Genomic DNA, 15874 nt, shown 5'->3' with positions numbered 1-15874 from the left:
TGATACTAATAATAAATCAAACTAGACTGTAGCGAACCCAGGCTTAGAAACTAGTGTAAAAGTTAGTGCTGGGGTCCTGAGAAGTGCTGCCCCTAGTGGTGTAGGGGTGTAAAGGCAGGCTGACTGAAGCACTTCAAAGCAACCTAGTGGTCATGAGTGTCCGGAACACATTTGTTAAATACTGGATCACCCCTCCATGTTTAGAACTATCGAGTAAGGCAAGCCCTCTTCCCTTCCGTCCTTGCTGTTGAGTGGTCACTTTTAATGTCTCTGAAGTGCAGTTTGGTGAAGCCATCGCACTGAGGAAAGCCCGTGTTTGCTTTGTTGGGTATGTTTTTGCACGTGCGGTGTCAGTTGGAAAGTGTACAGCAGGAGAGCAATGAGAAGTGCAGGGATCAGAACACAGAGGGGGCAAGCCAATGCTGCATTCACATGTTGACAGCACTAAAACAGACATAAAAATCATTACAGCAGAATTATAGTGTGCCATTATTGGAGATGCGGTAATATCGCCATGACAATGTGAGCGGCTTTAATATACGTCAGTGAAAACGTCAACAGCATTTTAAATTTTTCACTCCAGTTCTGCTTGTTGCACATGTTAAATATGCTTACTGCTCCTTATGTCCACTCATTTGTATCTGCAATGTCTGAATTTGGAAACTTTTGGTGAAGGGTCTGGATGCGTCTTTAACAATCAACTATAGTGGCATCTTGTCATTGAAATGAATAGAACAGCTGGTTTTGGTTCGGTGCACACTGTCAGACTGTGAATGCAGCATTATGGTTTTAAAGGGGTCATATTGCACACCTGTTCAGCAAGTTAATATATATCACAAAGCTTGGAGAGAAAGATACCTCAGGCCCTGACGTGATGCAGCCTTAACACTAACTATTTTTTGTGCCTTTTGCTTTAAATTTAAAGTATGTCTCCCACAGATCATGTGGTATGTTGCAAAGAATGTATTGCAGACCAGCTGTCCAGGTGTGTCTTGCTGCATGTCTCCAATCCATTTAGCCAATGCTAAGAAAAGAAATGTGGGTAATCAGAGATGCAAAGGCTTGTTGATGTGCAGACGTGCACATCTGCAAACACTTAATAACACGTGGTGTTTGGGCATGTGTCATATCAAAAGATGGGTTAAGTCCATCATCTGACCAACCTTTTAAACTACAGTGTGGTGAAAGCTAATGACAATTCAACTACATTTATGCTAGCACCACATAGTACTGCCCCCTAGTGGTGATTTAGAAGTGTAAAGGTTAACAGCAATGCAACCAGCTCTGAACGCTGGTTCGGCAGGACAGAAGTAACACCTGGCCTTAAGCAGGACTGCAGCTATGGACTTCTGTTACATATGTTGCAAGTCTAAAATGAGCCTTAACAGCAAACCCAGCCCTGTCTAACTACATAATTGCATAATATGACCCCTTTAAAGTCATCTGTGTGACTGTGGTGGTAATAATCCAGGTCCTCAGCACTTCCTGGAAATTGTGTGTGCCATTTCCCCTGATCATAGTTTTCCATGAGGAGCAGTAAAACACATAGAAAACTTGAAATAATATCAAAATAATGTGAAATTCTTTGTCGCTGTGTTCCTGGGAATCCAGTGCTGGTTTTAGAAGGATGGATTTTGGGCACAGCAGTATGTGCACGCTAACAGTCTGTGTAGAAGTGAAGGCAGAGGTAAGATCCCCGAGAGGAGCTGCAGTGGTCAGTGTGTAATAGTCATTAAGGTCAATGCAAAGGATGGAGACTGAGAGAGCGAGAGAGTGAGAGAGAGAGAAAGAGCCCTTGCTCCCAGTCCAATCACTCAAAGGCTGGGACAGCGAGTGCTGGTGCAGGAACAGAGCTCTTGTGGAGGGAAGAAAGGGCTGCACTGCAACACTGCAGACCCTTAAAGATCAGGGTGTCTTGGAAGGACTCAACTCTGAAGCATCACTCAGTCATCATACGCACACATCCACACACACAAGCATACCAAATCAGAAATCCACCCACAAATACAAAGAGGCACGTACATCCCCAACAACATGCTAGCATTCAGGCACAGAAGCACAGAGTCAGTACCCCGATGACAGAGGGCTCAAAGGCCACCTCCATACACCTGACGGGGAATCATTTATCCCAGATGGAATGAAGGATCCGCGGAAGAAATGTTTAGGAGACGTGCGGAGAGGAAGACGGGTGTCTCCAGAAACACCACCCTCGTTTGGTGTGCTGCTTGCGCAAGATCTCCTCCTCACGCTCGCGCTCCTTCTGAGAGCGCAAATAGCGGTCCTCCTCCTTAAGGAACCACACAGGAGGCCAGCGCTGTTTCTCAAAGTGCCTCTGGTTTTCTATGCAGAAATGGAGGAAAAGAATAAATTTTAATTACATTTCAGAAAAGCACTGGTGGGGGTTTTTCCCCTCCTTTTCATTTTTCATCTTCAAGAGCAGCTCCCACTGTATGCAAGACGATAAAAATGTCAATAAATAAGTCCTAAAAAAATATCAAAAAATACAGTAAAGGAATAAGATGTAAGTCATGTTAGCATTTCAGGCAGCACTACTGGATCTAATGAAATCATCTACGTTTATTTATCAAGTTTAGGATTAGGTCAAAACTACTGCATGGATTTTGGCAGAATTTGTACCACAGATAGATATTAGGCCATGGAAGACTCCACTGAATTTTGGAGATGATATGGATCCGGATTGTATCAAGATTTCACTTTATATAGGCTTTGAAGGACATCATAACTACTCCACACATTCTCACCAAATTTTCACCACACATTAGTGTTAGGCCTTGGAAGACTCCATTAAATTTTGGAGGTGATCTGGATCCGGATCTAGATTCTAGATCAGGATTTCACTTTACAGACTTTCAAGGATTACGTCAAAACTACTTCACGGATACGACATCACGATGTAAAACCAAGATCAGGAAGACACTGTTGTGTTTCAGATGATGAATTAAATATCAGATTGCAAGATCTTGATCAGTCAGACCGTTCTGGATCAGTATGCAATTATTGCAGGGGAGGTGATGGTCTCGTGGTTAAGCATTGGGTTTGAGACCAGAGGGTCCTCAGTTCAAATTCCAGCTTGACCGGAAAATCACTAAGGGCCCTCAGGCAAGGTCCTTAATCCCCTAGTTGCTCCCGGTGTGTAGTGGGCGCCTCGTATGGCAACAGCCTGACATTGTGGTGAATGTGAGGCATTGATGCTTTGAGCATCTGATGCAGACGGAGAAGCGCTATATAAATGCAGTCCATTGAATTGTGTTGTGGAATCCGGATCAAGATAAAGTCTGCGTTGCGATGTGAATCACATATCGGTTATTTTGAGTCCTTGTCTACCCTCGGCGGACGTCACAAATCTCGGATTGCTCGTTTCCAACTGCTATAGTCACATTACGGATCAACTCCAGTCCTGCGAAAAGGAATCAACTAAATCATGAAATTTAAGCATAGGGTACTTAAATTTCATGATTTAGTTGATTTGAAATTATTACAAACAATGTACCAAGGGAATAACAATACCTTACCAATAAACATTCAAAATATGTTTGAAAAAAGAGTAAGTAGTTATAATTTGAAAGACATAGAAGTCTTTAAAAAAACCAAGATTCAGAACCAAGATAAAGGAACGGAGTATTGCAGTGAATGGTGTAAAATTATGGAACAACCTCAACAAAGAAATCAAAGAATCAAGGTCGCTTAAATTATTTAAAAAACACATTAAACTAGATGTATTTCGTAAGTATGAAACTATGAAATAAGTCAGTGGGCTGTGACAAAGCCAAAAATGTAATCTGTTAATCAAGTTTAGAATGTTTGAAGTTTAAAATGTAATCTGTTAGGGATGTAATCTTATAAATAATGGTTAAAATTATGAAATAAGTCGGTGGCATGTGACAAAGTCATAGAAATGTAATCTGTTAAATTATGTTGATTAATGATGCTTGATATTGTAAGATTGTATTGTAAAAAAGGGGCAGAAAATATAAGACTTGTTCTTCCAATCTGCTCCTTTTCATTCAAGGGTTTGTAAAGTTTTGTTATTTCTGCTATTCTGTTTTTTTTTTCTTTTAAATTAATGAAATAAATATAAAAAAAATAATAATAAAAATGAATGTGGCTTTGCCACTCCCAAAATTCATCAATAATTACATAAAAGTCATTTTGTACAACCCAATACTGTCCTTCAAACAACTGAAACAATATTAAATTATGTATCATGGCTAATCTAACAGATGAGGGCCATCTTTGACATTTCTTTAATACCTCCACCCACCAAACACAATTCCCTTCTTGCTTGTCAACCTGCAACCCCAACTGAAAGCAAATGTAATAAGGAATATGTGCTTCATATGTTACAATGTATCATTATGGGAGTTTGGCATCACCTTCTCTAAGGGTATCATGTTCCCCAAGTTGAGAGTATGTAGTAACCATATTTGTCTATTTGGCTGTCAATGGGATCGTTAACAGGATTACTCTCACACTCACATGTAGTTCTCATAGATTTTCACAAAACACATTAACAAAACAAGAAAAACTAGGACTGAAAGCAGTCATGGACGGGTCCTTGTCCCTGGGCCAGCGCGATTTTTGTTCAGGGGTCGACTCTCATCACACGTGAAGTTTCAAGTCAATCAGACAAAGCATGAAGGTGTTATCATGACTTGATGTTCCATGGAGAAGGGTTAAAATGGCGGTGCCACTGCGGTCACACCCTTAGATACAGAAAAAAGCTTTAAAGAACTTTTGATCAGTATAGTCTCTGGATGATCTGAAAGAAATTTGAAATGCACTGGACAAAATCCCTAGGAGGAGTTCATTCAAATACAACGTGTAGAAATCACGCCAAAATGACACAAAAATTCAAAATATCCAACTTCTGTTTGGAGTAGACCAATGGTGCAAGAGACTTTTTTGTACATCTGTGCAAGTCACACGTGTACCAATTTTCATCTCCCTACTCCAATAAAAATCCTACGGGGAGGGGTTTTTGAAAGTTGCAAGGGGGCGCTATTGAGGCATTTTGGCCCGCCCATGGGCAACGCCCCATCACCTGTACAAGGTTCGCTTTCTTCTTGTATCAATTTTCATGATGATATGACAAAATTAAAGCCATCAAAAGGAAGAACGTAATTTCATGGTGAAGGATCAATATTTGGCACGCCGCCACACGGACGCCATTACTTGTAGCTTCACAGCAATCATCATGTACGTTCACCAACGTGTTCTGCATGTTTTAGAAGTGGAATGAAGTTGATGGGGTTAACTATGTGACATCAGTATCTGTTAAAGTATAAATATTACATTTCCTGTTATCACTGGGGGGCGCTATGAGTTAGGATGGGAAGTTAATATATGCAGATGTTCAGGGCGGAGGCTTCATCATGTTCAGCAAGTTTGAAGGATCTACAATGAAGTACGAGGTCTATTAGAAAAGTATCCGACCTTATTATTTTTTTCAAAAACCATATGGATTTCAATCAGACATGCTTGAACCCTCGTGGGCATGCGAGTTTTTTCACGCCTGTCGGTTACGTCATTCGCTTGTGGGCAGTCTTTGAGTGAGGAGTCGCCCACCCTCTCGTCGATTTTTTCATTGTTTAGGAATGGCTCAGAGACTGCTGCTTTGTTTGATCAAAATGTTTTCAAAACTGTAAGGCACAACTGAGTGGACACCATTCGATAAATTCAACTGATTTTCGGTAAAATTTTAACGGCTGATGAGAGATTTTGGTCTGGTAGTGTCGCCGTAAGGATGGCCCACGGCGCCTGACAGCGATCTGCGCTTCGAGGCGGCAGCGTCTCGCCGTTTCAAGTTGAAAACTTCCACATTTCAGGTTCTGTTGACCCAGTAAGTCGTCAGAGAACAGAGAACTTTCAGAAGAAGTCGGCATGAGGAGTTTATTCGGACATTCCATTGTTAAAGGACATTTTGTAATGAAAGAACGTGCGGGCAGAGTCGCATGTCGGGCCGGACCCGACCGCGGGGGGTCGCGACAGGAAAAACACCTCCGTTGGAAACCTTAACGGACAAGTTGGAACATGCCCAAGCTATTAAACAATTTCTCAGTTACTCACTTGTTGAAAGCCATCAAAAGCCGCCTGAATTTTACAAATGGTTTTCAACATGGGGGTGTTTTTCCTGTCGCGGCGCACACAGATTCGCCATGTCGTCACGGAAACGACTCGACGTCTTTCATTAAAAAATGTCCTTAAACAGTGGAATGTCCGCATAAAGTCCTCATGCCGGCCTCTTCTGAATCTTCTCTGTTCTCTCACGACGTCCTGGGTGAATTAAGCCTTAAATTAGGATGTTTTCAGGTCGAAACAGGCCGACGATGGCGCCTGGAAGCGCTGCACGACGTCCCGCTCCGTGGGAAGTCCTTACACCGACAGAAACACCCCATAATCTCTCATCAGCCTTTAAACTTTTCACCGAAAACCAGCTTAATTTCTCGAATAGTGTCCACTCGGATATTCCTCACAGGTCCAGAAAAAATTTTGATAAAGCAATGCACGCCGTCTCGAGCAGCGTGTGAAACAAAGGAATTCAGCCGAGAGGGCGGGACCACATCTCACTCAAGGCCTGCCCACAGGGAAATGACGTCACTGACGTGTGAAAAAACTCACGCATGCGCACGAGGGATCAAGCATGATTGGTGTAGTCGCACGTCATTCAAATCCATATAGTTAAAAAAAATATATAAAAGGGTCTGTTTATTATCTAATAGACCTCGTAAGTGGGTGTGAGAGCTGTTCGAACTGAAATGGTGTGCTCCGAAATGCTCGCCAAAGTTTGACGAACCCTAGCAGCCACGCCTTTTGACCTACAGAAATTCTTTGGATGACTTTTGATCACCATGGGGTCATGATGATATGTACCAAATTTGAAGACGATTGGATGAAATCCCTAGGATGAGTTTGTTCAAATGTAAGTAGTGAAAATGGCAAAAATTACCTCAAAATCAAAACTTCAAATCAAAACGGCCGACTTCCTGACGACACTTCACCACGACACTAAGAGACTTTTTTGTGCGTTCCAGCATGGTAAATATGTGTACCGAATTTCGTGAGGCTACAACAAAAAGCCCTAATGGAGAGGGTCTTTTAAAAATTTGGCTGAACAACTTTCCAAAGTTTGGTGAGTTTTTCAGCATGGGAAAGGGCCGAAAATGGGGCTTGAAAAATGACAAGAATAATAAATTATACATAAATAATATTATAAACAGCGCAATTACAATAGGGTCCTTGTAGGATGATTCATTGTCTCTCGGGCCCTAAAAATCTAAAAACCCACAATTGACTGGTGTCAAAGGGAATTAAGATGCTGTGTGGAAGTGTCTAGCAGTGCAGTGCAAAGAACTGCAGGATTTTTAAATAAGATGAAGTCAAAAAGGATTTGACCTTAGTTAACAGGGAGAGTGAAGGAAGGTTGATGGGTTGAGGATTCTGCCAAATCAGTGCATTAATGGATGTATTTGAGTTGTTTAAGTGGCAGGGTTCAAAGCATGCAAAAAAGCAGCAGCTTTTAGCTCAAATGACGGTGTATCTAATATCGCGATAAACTGTGACTTCTAATACTATTTTTACTGCTTTTGAAAGATGATGACAGTGTTTGGGGTTTTATTTTTTATTCATTCATTTTTTGTGCGTTCTTATGTGTTTGTGATCCATGAATTTACCCAGAGGCCCCTGTGGCGCTTAAAGTGAAACTGGTTTATCAGAAGCCGACAGTGTAATCTGATGTGGCCGCATCCAAATAAATACTAATAGTTATCGGTTACCTGTAATAAAGATAAATTATTTAGCAGTTTATCAGTTTATCGTCATAAAAAATAACTTTTCAGTTATCTGATTAATGGTTACCGATGCTAACTTTTTGGTTAGCTGTGCCCACCACTGGTGGAGGAGATAATCTGGATGTGTTCTGACACTGCTGACCACGCCTCTTTCCCTACCAACCACATCCGATGGTAATATTTGCCGTTTCGGCCTGGTTCCGGCACATTCTTGCTATGTGTGACCGGGGCTTTAAAGCGTGACGACAGCACACCTGCAGTGAGCTTCGCAAAGACATTTCTTTTCTTTTCTTGAAAACTCTGTGCTACTCTGTGAATGTCTGCGCTGTGGTTAAACTAAAGACAGCTAAAGACCAGTGACATGTTAACAACAAATACTAATGTCCCCCCACCCCTACATACAAATGCACCTAAAGTCTCTTTCTGAGGATGGCACTGATGTGAAAAGTTTTGATAAAACCTTCTTACCCATCAATCTTTCTCAAGAAAGTATGAAGCTTTGATACACTGGGTGCAATGTTAAGAAATGTTGGTTTCTCACAATGCAAAAGATTGAGAACCACACCCTACTTTTTCAGGGTCAGGCTCAAAACTTTTCAAATGGTCCTTGTATTTAAAAATATGTGTACACGGAAGGCTTATGGGGGTTTGCTTTATAACTTTATGTTTTACTACTGTGCAATGGCCACCCACTCAGTCACCCACTGGCAACAGTGTCCTCTCTTTTATGTTGCATGATATTGAATTTTCCAGTATTTTGATTTCCCTAAAATGGTTTTAGAGAATGCCTATGAAGCCTGGTGGGATGTCACATCTTATATTTAGTTGTGGAAATTTGGACTCCTATTCATGCAGAAAACTACACGTATAATAGACAAATCTAAAATCACAGGCCTCACCTTCACTTCCATTGACACACTGTACCATAGACGCATCACACGACAGGCAGTAAAAATCATCTCTGACCCCTCACACACTGCATATGACCTGTTCACACTGTTGCCTTCTGAAAGACGTTCCAGGTCCCTGCCACATCATCAGTCAGATTCAAAAACAGATTTTTTCCAACAGCTGTACGGACACTAAACCAAGTCATTAACCGATGTTTCTATGTGTACGTATTTGTCTATTTATTGTTTGTTTGTTGTGTGTTGACACAGAGATGTGAGCATTTCATGCTGTACTGGAAACAAATTCCACCAACTTGTTGTGTGGTCATTAATAAATTAATCTCTTGAATCTTGATACAGCATCAGTCCTTAACAAACACAACGGTCTTGATTAAAACTGTTATACATACATATCTCATCACAGTTATTTAAATATATATTTGTACATGACTGATAAAAACTTAAAAAATAAATTAGAAGAAGCTGAAACACTGTTACTGTCATTGCAAAGTTCTGTGATTATTCACCTCTGGCAAACGTATTTGTGTTGTTGTGACTTTTATGCCTAAATGACAAGTGATGTAAGAATGGATGGTTACAAATTAAACCTTGCTTTAGGAATGTATCATTTGTCATTTTGTAAAAGACAACAAAGACTCCAATGCCCTCTTATGAGTTATACAAATATGCTAATTAAACCTTTTGCTTGCTACTTTACTTCATCCTTGGTGAAAATGAAACAGCAAAGAGGTTGGGTGCACGCACCTGGAGACATGGCCTTCATATCTTTGGGGAACTTTCGGCAGATGCTATTGTAATTAGTGCAGATGTGATGGAGACACCAAGCTGATAGCTGCTTGGCATTATGGAACTGTAAAATAAAATAAAGAAAGAAAAAGTTATTGCCATTATGGAACTGTAAAATAAAAAAGAAAGAAAAAAAATATTAATATCAGGTATGAAAGAAAATATTTAACAAAAGAGAACAAGATGAAAGCTGAATTAAAAAAAATGTGTTCATGAAACATCCCTGTTCTTCACTGTGTTTCAAAGACTAAAACAATTACTACATTAAAATAAACATGTTATCTTCAGGACAAAGATAATTTTGCAGGAGCAAACCTGTGCCACCTCCAGGTAAGCCAACACCTGTCCATCAATGTCAGTTCCTTTCACTGCCAGCTGGAGAAGCTCATCCACAGCATGCTGCTCTGGAGATGCAAACAAAGTGCCTGTAAATATCTGCACACACCACAGATCCATCTTCATCTCAGAGTAAAACCTTGTTCTCACTTAACTGGATATGCACCCTGGAAGCTGACAGTCTAATAATAGTGCCAGACCACTGTGTGAAGACCTCAATGGCCACAGATCCAAGAGGTGGCCAGTTTGATGATGTAATACGGTGAGCTTGTATCCAATTACTGACTGAGGTACGGTGTGCAAAAATGGCTGTAGTTCCTAAATAGTTCATTCAATATCTTCGATAAACACGAACCAGTTTTAATTAAAACTGACAGTCTATACTAAGTACTTCTTGATGGCTACGCCTGAACTCCATTGTAGTGTACAGAGGCAAAATTACTGTCACTGTCCAAGTATTTGTAGACTAGACTTTAAGACTGATGTTTCTCTTCATATTTTTTATAATACAGCAGAGGGTCCTTACCTGTGAGAGCAACAAGCCATGGCAAACAAAGACGATTGGCCAGAATGATTAATTCCATGGGCTCCAGACCAGGAGATGGCGTCAGCAGACCACAGTACAGGAACTCCAGCACGCCGCGCATACAGGCAGTAGTGGTGTTGGGAATGGATACCTGGAAACAACCAGATCAAGAGAGAGAAGGAAGAGAGAAGGAAAGTAGATTGTGGCTGTGATTCAATTAAAACAATTAAATGGCCGATTATGGAAACATGGGTAAGTCTGCTCATTCAAAATAAATTTCAGAAATACTGCACATCATCTCTGTTCACATATAAAACTGTTCAGTCACTACAACACAACATTCTGCAAAGTTAGAACATTTCTCTGGATATGTCTCTACCCAGATCCACACCAATTCACATTCGACAAGATCAGTTATGCAGCATTATCCCTTCCATTTTTTACTTTTTAAAATCAAGACATGAAGGTTACTCAAAAGCAACTAGATTGTTTTTCAAGATGTCCTTCCACTTAAAAAGGCAACTTTTTCCAGTTTTTAATTTGCCAAAATTAGAGTCAGAAAAATGGAGTGCAAAGATACTTTTCTTGACTGCAGCAAATAAAGATTATTTTAATGTAAATACGTAATACTAATGACCAGTCATGAGTGGAGTCTTGAACAGAACTGCAGTGAATTTAAGAGGCAAAGGACGTGTTGTACTGGTCCTTTTGATCAGGGTTCAAATGAATTCACTGTGGGAGGGTCTACTGATGTGAGCAATGGAGTTAACACTAAAGTGCTTAAAGCTCTCCAAGGACCACCCTACTTTGTTGGGTGCAGTAGTAAGATGTCAGCTCAACCCCGATATGCATCAGAGTCAGATGAAGAGTCAGGGATTCATCTGCCAGATAAATCACTCTTCTTTTGGAAGACAGACTACACATTATGCTCTCACTGTGCATTGTACAATAAACTGATGTGCTGATGAGTGGAAAATTTTTAATAAATTTGCAAAACTTCCAAAAAACTTCTTCATGTTGCTATTATGGGAGGTGGTGAGTATAATGAATGGAGAAAAAGAAAGTGCAGTGAATTCTTTCTGGATGCACAGTATGTGCAAAAACCAAAAGTACAGAGTGTAAAAACAGTGATTGTATTTTAATAATTAAAAGCCATAGACAGAAGTTCTGCAACAACTTTAAATCAGTGAATAGGCTCACAAAACATGTCTCAAAGAAAATCATACAACTCCATCGTGATGCAAGAAGTACAACATACCAAAAATAGTTCAAATGATAGACATGAGGCAACAGTGGTGATAAAGTTAAGTAAATAGACTAGTAAGTTCTTTCAAGGTGTTCAACGGCTTCTAATCAGAATTGTATCTGTAATGTGGTGAAAGTGTTAAACTTGAAGAGACATTCAGTTATTTTGTGATATTTCATCTTTGTGGATCCTCAATCTTTGAGACCGAGGTTGCTAGACAGAGGGGTTTGGCAGTGCCAATATCTTTGCAGGAGATCTCAGTTCCAAGTCTTTGGAGTCCTGGACCCTCCTGTCTTAAGCCTCATTTCCACCAAGCAGTCCGAGTCAATACGGCATGCTATTTTGTGCGTTTCCACATTCAGATCTCAGGATGGTACCAAAATAACAGACCTGTACCATTCCACATTTTGGCATGCTTTACTTAGGGTGCCAAAATAATGGAATGGCAACAGAAGGGAGGAATTAACCCACTGCTGTCCATTGACTGGCTCAAAGCATCATGTCATTACCCTGCAACAACTTACACTCTATACAGAATGTTGTTGAAAGTATATGTGACATTTTAAATATCCAGAAGAATGTCAGTGAAAACCAGCCAAGCTTGGTCAAACGAGGAGGTGCACTTTCCTTATGATCATTGCAGATTAACAATGATATGACATCAAGCTGCCCATCTCAGTGACATGCATGTTGATGTCTACCATGGTCCACCTACCAAATAAAGGATACTCCTGGCAGTGGAAATGCAAACCAAGCCATACATAACCATTCCAATCTGTACCAACCCAGACCGCTCATGGAAGCGAGGCTACTGTATTGTTCTGAGTCTCAGATGCTAACCAGTGACCTAAGGTGATTACTGGATGTCTTTCGTACTAGGTCTCTTCAATGAATCCTTGGGGACTACTGGAATGACTGTGTCAAATGGACGGTTACTTTGGGAGACTCCGATAAGTAGTATCACTTACACTGTGAAGGAACATCAGCTAAAACTTTTTGGCCATGTGGCACTTTTCTGTGCGTGTATTCCATCACACAAGTGCCTCAGTGATAATGATCGGAGTGGCTGGAAAAGGCCAAAAGGGGGATGGTCAAGCTTCACCTGACTGTGGCAGACTGATGGCTACTTTCAAGAGGTGGAGATGGACCGGTTGGATGGTTGCCATGCAGGACACAATGTGGTTCCGTGATGTGATGGATGCGGTGATGTGTGACACCAGCGCACTTGACTTGCCCATTGGTGCCAGTGTTCATCTCTGGATTCCATACCATGGAGCAGATCAAGGTCTATAACTCCTGGATGGGGCACCATTCTATCATAGGTTACTTCCCCTACTAAAGTGGAAGTAACCTATGGGTGTCCCAGTCCACCCATTTAAAGGTGGGTGGACTGGAACAATGCCTTGTCCAAGGACACAGAGATTGGTGACATGATCTGGAATCAAAACCAATCTACATATTGTTCACCCAGCTCCAAACCACAAAGCTCCCTACTTCAAACTTTCAGAATTAAAAAAAAAAAAAAAAAATCTGTAACTTCTGATGTCTGCTCTTAACAAGGCAGTTTCTTGAAGTCGAATAGCCACTGGAGTACACATGCTGTGAAAGAAAACAAGTCGCCTTTAAGATAATCCATTGATGGTGTACCATGACAAACACAGCACATCATCAATGTAGAGATTAAACCTTAAGACATGTTTTGACATTTATATTTTCCTGCTTTACTATTAAGCACACACAAGTATTAAAATCTTCAGCACAAATCTAGTGTAGCCACAGAATCACACAACTGTATCTCTAATGAAGCGTGTGAGCCTAAATATAACAAAAAGGAAGTGTGACTTGAGCATGGCAACAGAAGAGTGTTAGGTGATCCCATGTTGCTCTCACAGTCTAAATGGCACCCTTTGTAAACAGCTCAAGTGCAACAACCAGCACAAACTATAAGTAGAGGAGCACAGAGATGATGCACACCTGCTGTTTTGGGCCATATGCTACGTGACATGCTAATGATTTGTTAATTTGGCATATAAATCAGAAGACAAGATTTTACAAATGAATATCAGCCCAGCCATTTGTTATCTGATTAACTTAAATGGATGTGTCATTTATTGGCGCAGGGGCCAATAATTGGAGTGGATTGCCACATCCACTCACTTCTGCAGGAAATTAATATTGTTGTTTTGGAGCTTCAGAGAGGTATGAATAAGAATAATCTGCAGCCAGAGTGTACTCGTATAGTTGTGGTTCCTTAAAAAGAAACCACACTGCAAAGTTTCACTGCATTACAAAAAGAGCTGCATGCAAAGAACCACTCTTACGCAAACATAATTCTATATCCAATGGCATTTTTTCTGCAAATCTGATTGGTTAAACGTGAGATTTCAGACTGTATAATATCGGGTGTAAGGTCATAAAATATTCAACCATTCCACATTTCATGTATTACTCCACGCTCTGACTGACCGTGCACGCTGCTCCACAGAGGTCAATAATGGCGCTGTTAGCTGAAAGCGAGAGAAAGTCGTGTACTGACGACAATGCCGAAATGGATGAATTTAAGATACCATACGAAAGTACTGATGTGGATTCTGATACAGAATTACTGTTTCACATTTGATGGATTACTCCATGCCCTGACCATTGTTGGAGCGACGTTGCCTCGACGGTAGGCCTCGCCGACCAAATTACCTACAAAAAAATAAACCGTGCAAACAATGGAATTGGATTAGAATGGAAATAACCCCTTTGCATCTGATCATTTGTGGATGTTTACGCTGGATTCCGGTCACAAATACCGTTTTACAGGCTCCACATTACTCCTTTTTAAAAGCTTAATTTGCGACCGTATAACCAGCATGAATGCCCGCAAATCAGACACAACAGGGTTATTCCCTGAATGACCATTTGCCAGGTTTCTGTACCACTCCACCATGAAGCTGTGACTGGTGATGCAAAGCACACACAGAGAGAAAGAGAGAGAGAGAAGTCTGTAACCGCTTGAGAGTTGTCATGGTTTTCTTGGCGGCATCCCTCACTGCTGTCCTTCAGTTACAGTCACTCAGTTTTACTGCTACATTTGGGCACAAATGAGAAGTTCTGATTATACTAAATTAGTTCATTTACATTCATTACCAGGGGTGTCGGACTGGGGGGGTAAAGGGTACTATGTACCCAGGGCCCAGAGCATGGGGGGCCCACAAAAAACTGGTATTAAATACATTTTTGTGTTGCATGTTATGAATGTCCATACAATTCATGTTGTAAAAGAATAGAATTTGAATGAATGTATAAATGTTGCAAAACATAATTCTGCTCTAACAATAATATTGAAAGATCTCTGAGGGCCCTTCCACCCCTGCACAGCTGTACAATGGTTTAGTCCAGGCGCACAGGCGGCACACTACCATACGGGATCTGACAGAAAGAGGAGGCCTTTAGTAGAGCTGAAACAACTAATTGATTTAATCGATTATTAAAATAGTTGTCAACTAATTTAGTCATCGATTTGTTGTTAAATAACTTTGTTTTACCGCAAATGTTTCGTTTCTTCCATATAAATCAACCGTTTCTGCAGCGCGGCTTTGCTTTGAACCTTGACCCAATCGAAGCAGTGATTTGCAGATTGAAGCAGTGCTTCGATCTGTTGCTTTGTTGATCCATTGTTTTTATTTCGCTTTATGTTAATTTTTCCCCACTAAAACCATAAAGAGCATATCTCTGTGAGTAATATTTACCTTTTTATGTTAATCTGACCTGTTAGGGTCTTCTGAAACAGTTGATAGATGTATTTTATAACAAAAACGGGGCCGATGCTAACGCGTTAGCATGTCTATGGCGTTTTCAATGTTAAAATTAGCATTAAGCTGTTGCAGCTGTCAGCACATTTGTTTTCTGTATAATAATTCATGGCTCAGCGTTTGTTGTCATAAAAGAGTCAAATGTATTACAAATTGTAATATTTTTTTATTTATATATTAGTAATAATAGCAACAACAATAATAGTAATAATAACCAGTGTAATGCTGCAATACAATTTTAGAGAAAGAAACAAAAGAACCTGATTAAACACAACAGAAAAGATAAATCCAACTAACAATGAACATAAATAAATAAATATAGATAAATAACCGTTTCCTGTGAACACCTAGTGACTCTTAAATCTCCACTTCACCCCTGTTTTATTTAAGTTTAATGACAGTTTGTTTCAGTCAAACCACATCTAAGCTGTGTTTTTACACAAGAAAAAATAAAATGCAGT

At 40.4% G+C, this 15874-nt stretch overlaps 1 protein-coding gene across 3 annotated transcripts in view; it reads right to left on the bottom strand.

Moving 5' to 3' along the window:
- Positions 1-253: 253 nt before the first annotated feature.
- rhobtb4 (Rho related BTB domain containing 4) overlaps positions 254-15874 on the bottom strand; it is a 193352-nt gene continuing 177731 nt past the window's right edge. For 2 of the 3 annotated variants that reach the window (XM_034170073.1, XM_034170072.1), the window contains 4 exons: positions 10368-10518; positions 9821-9909; positions 9464-9569; positions 2162-2340 (listed from right to left, as the gene is read on the bottom strand). In XM_034170073.1, coding sequence (XP_034025964.1) covers positions 2162-2340; positions 9464-9569; positions 9821-9909; positions 10368-10518 — 525 coding nt within the window. Of the gene's footprint in view, positions 2341-9463; positions 9570-9820; positions 9910-10367; positions 10519-15874 lie in introns of all 3 variants that reach the window. The other variant, XM_034170071.1, reaches the window with a different exon arrangement.

Source organism: Thalassophryne amazonica, chromosome 5 (assembly GCF_902500255.1).
Source record: "Thalassophryne amazonica chromosome 5, fThaAma1.1, whole genome shotgun sequence".
Taxonomy (NCBI): Eukaryota; Metazoa; Chordata; class Actinopteri; order Batrachoidiformes; family Batrachoididae; genus Thalassophryne; species Thalassophryne amazonica.
Note: the sequence above shows the minus strand (reverse complement) of the source record. Positions and strands in the feature narration are given on the sequence as shown.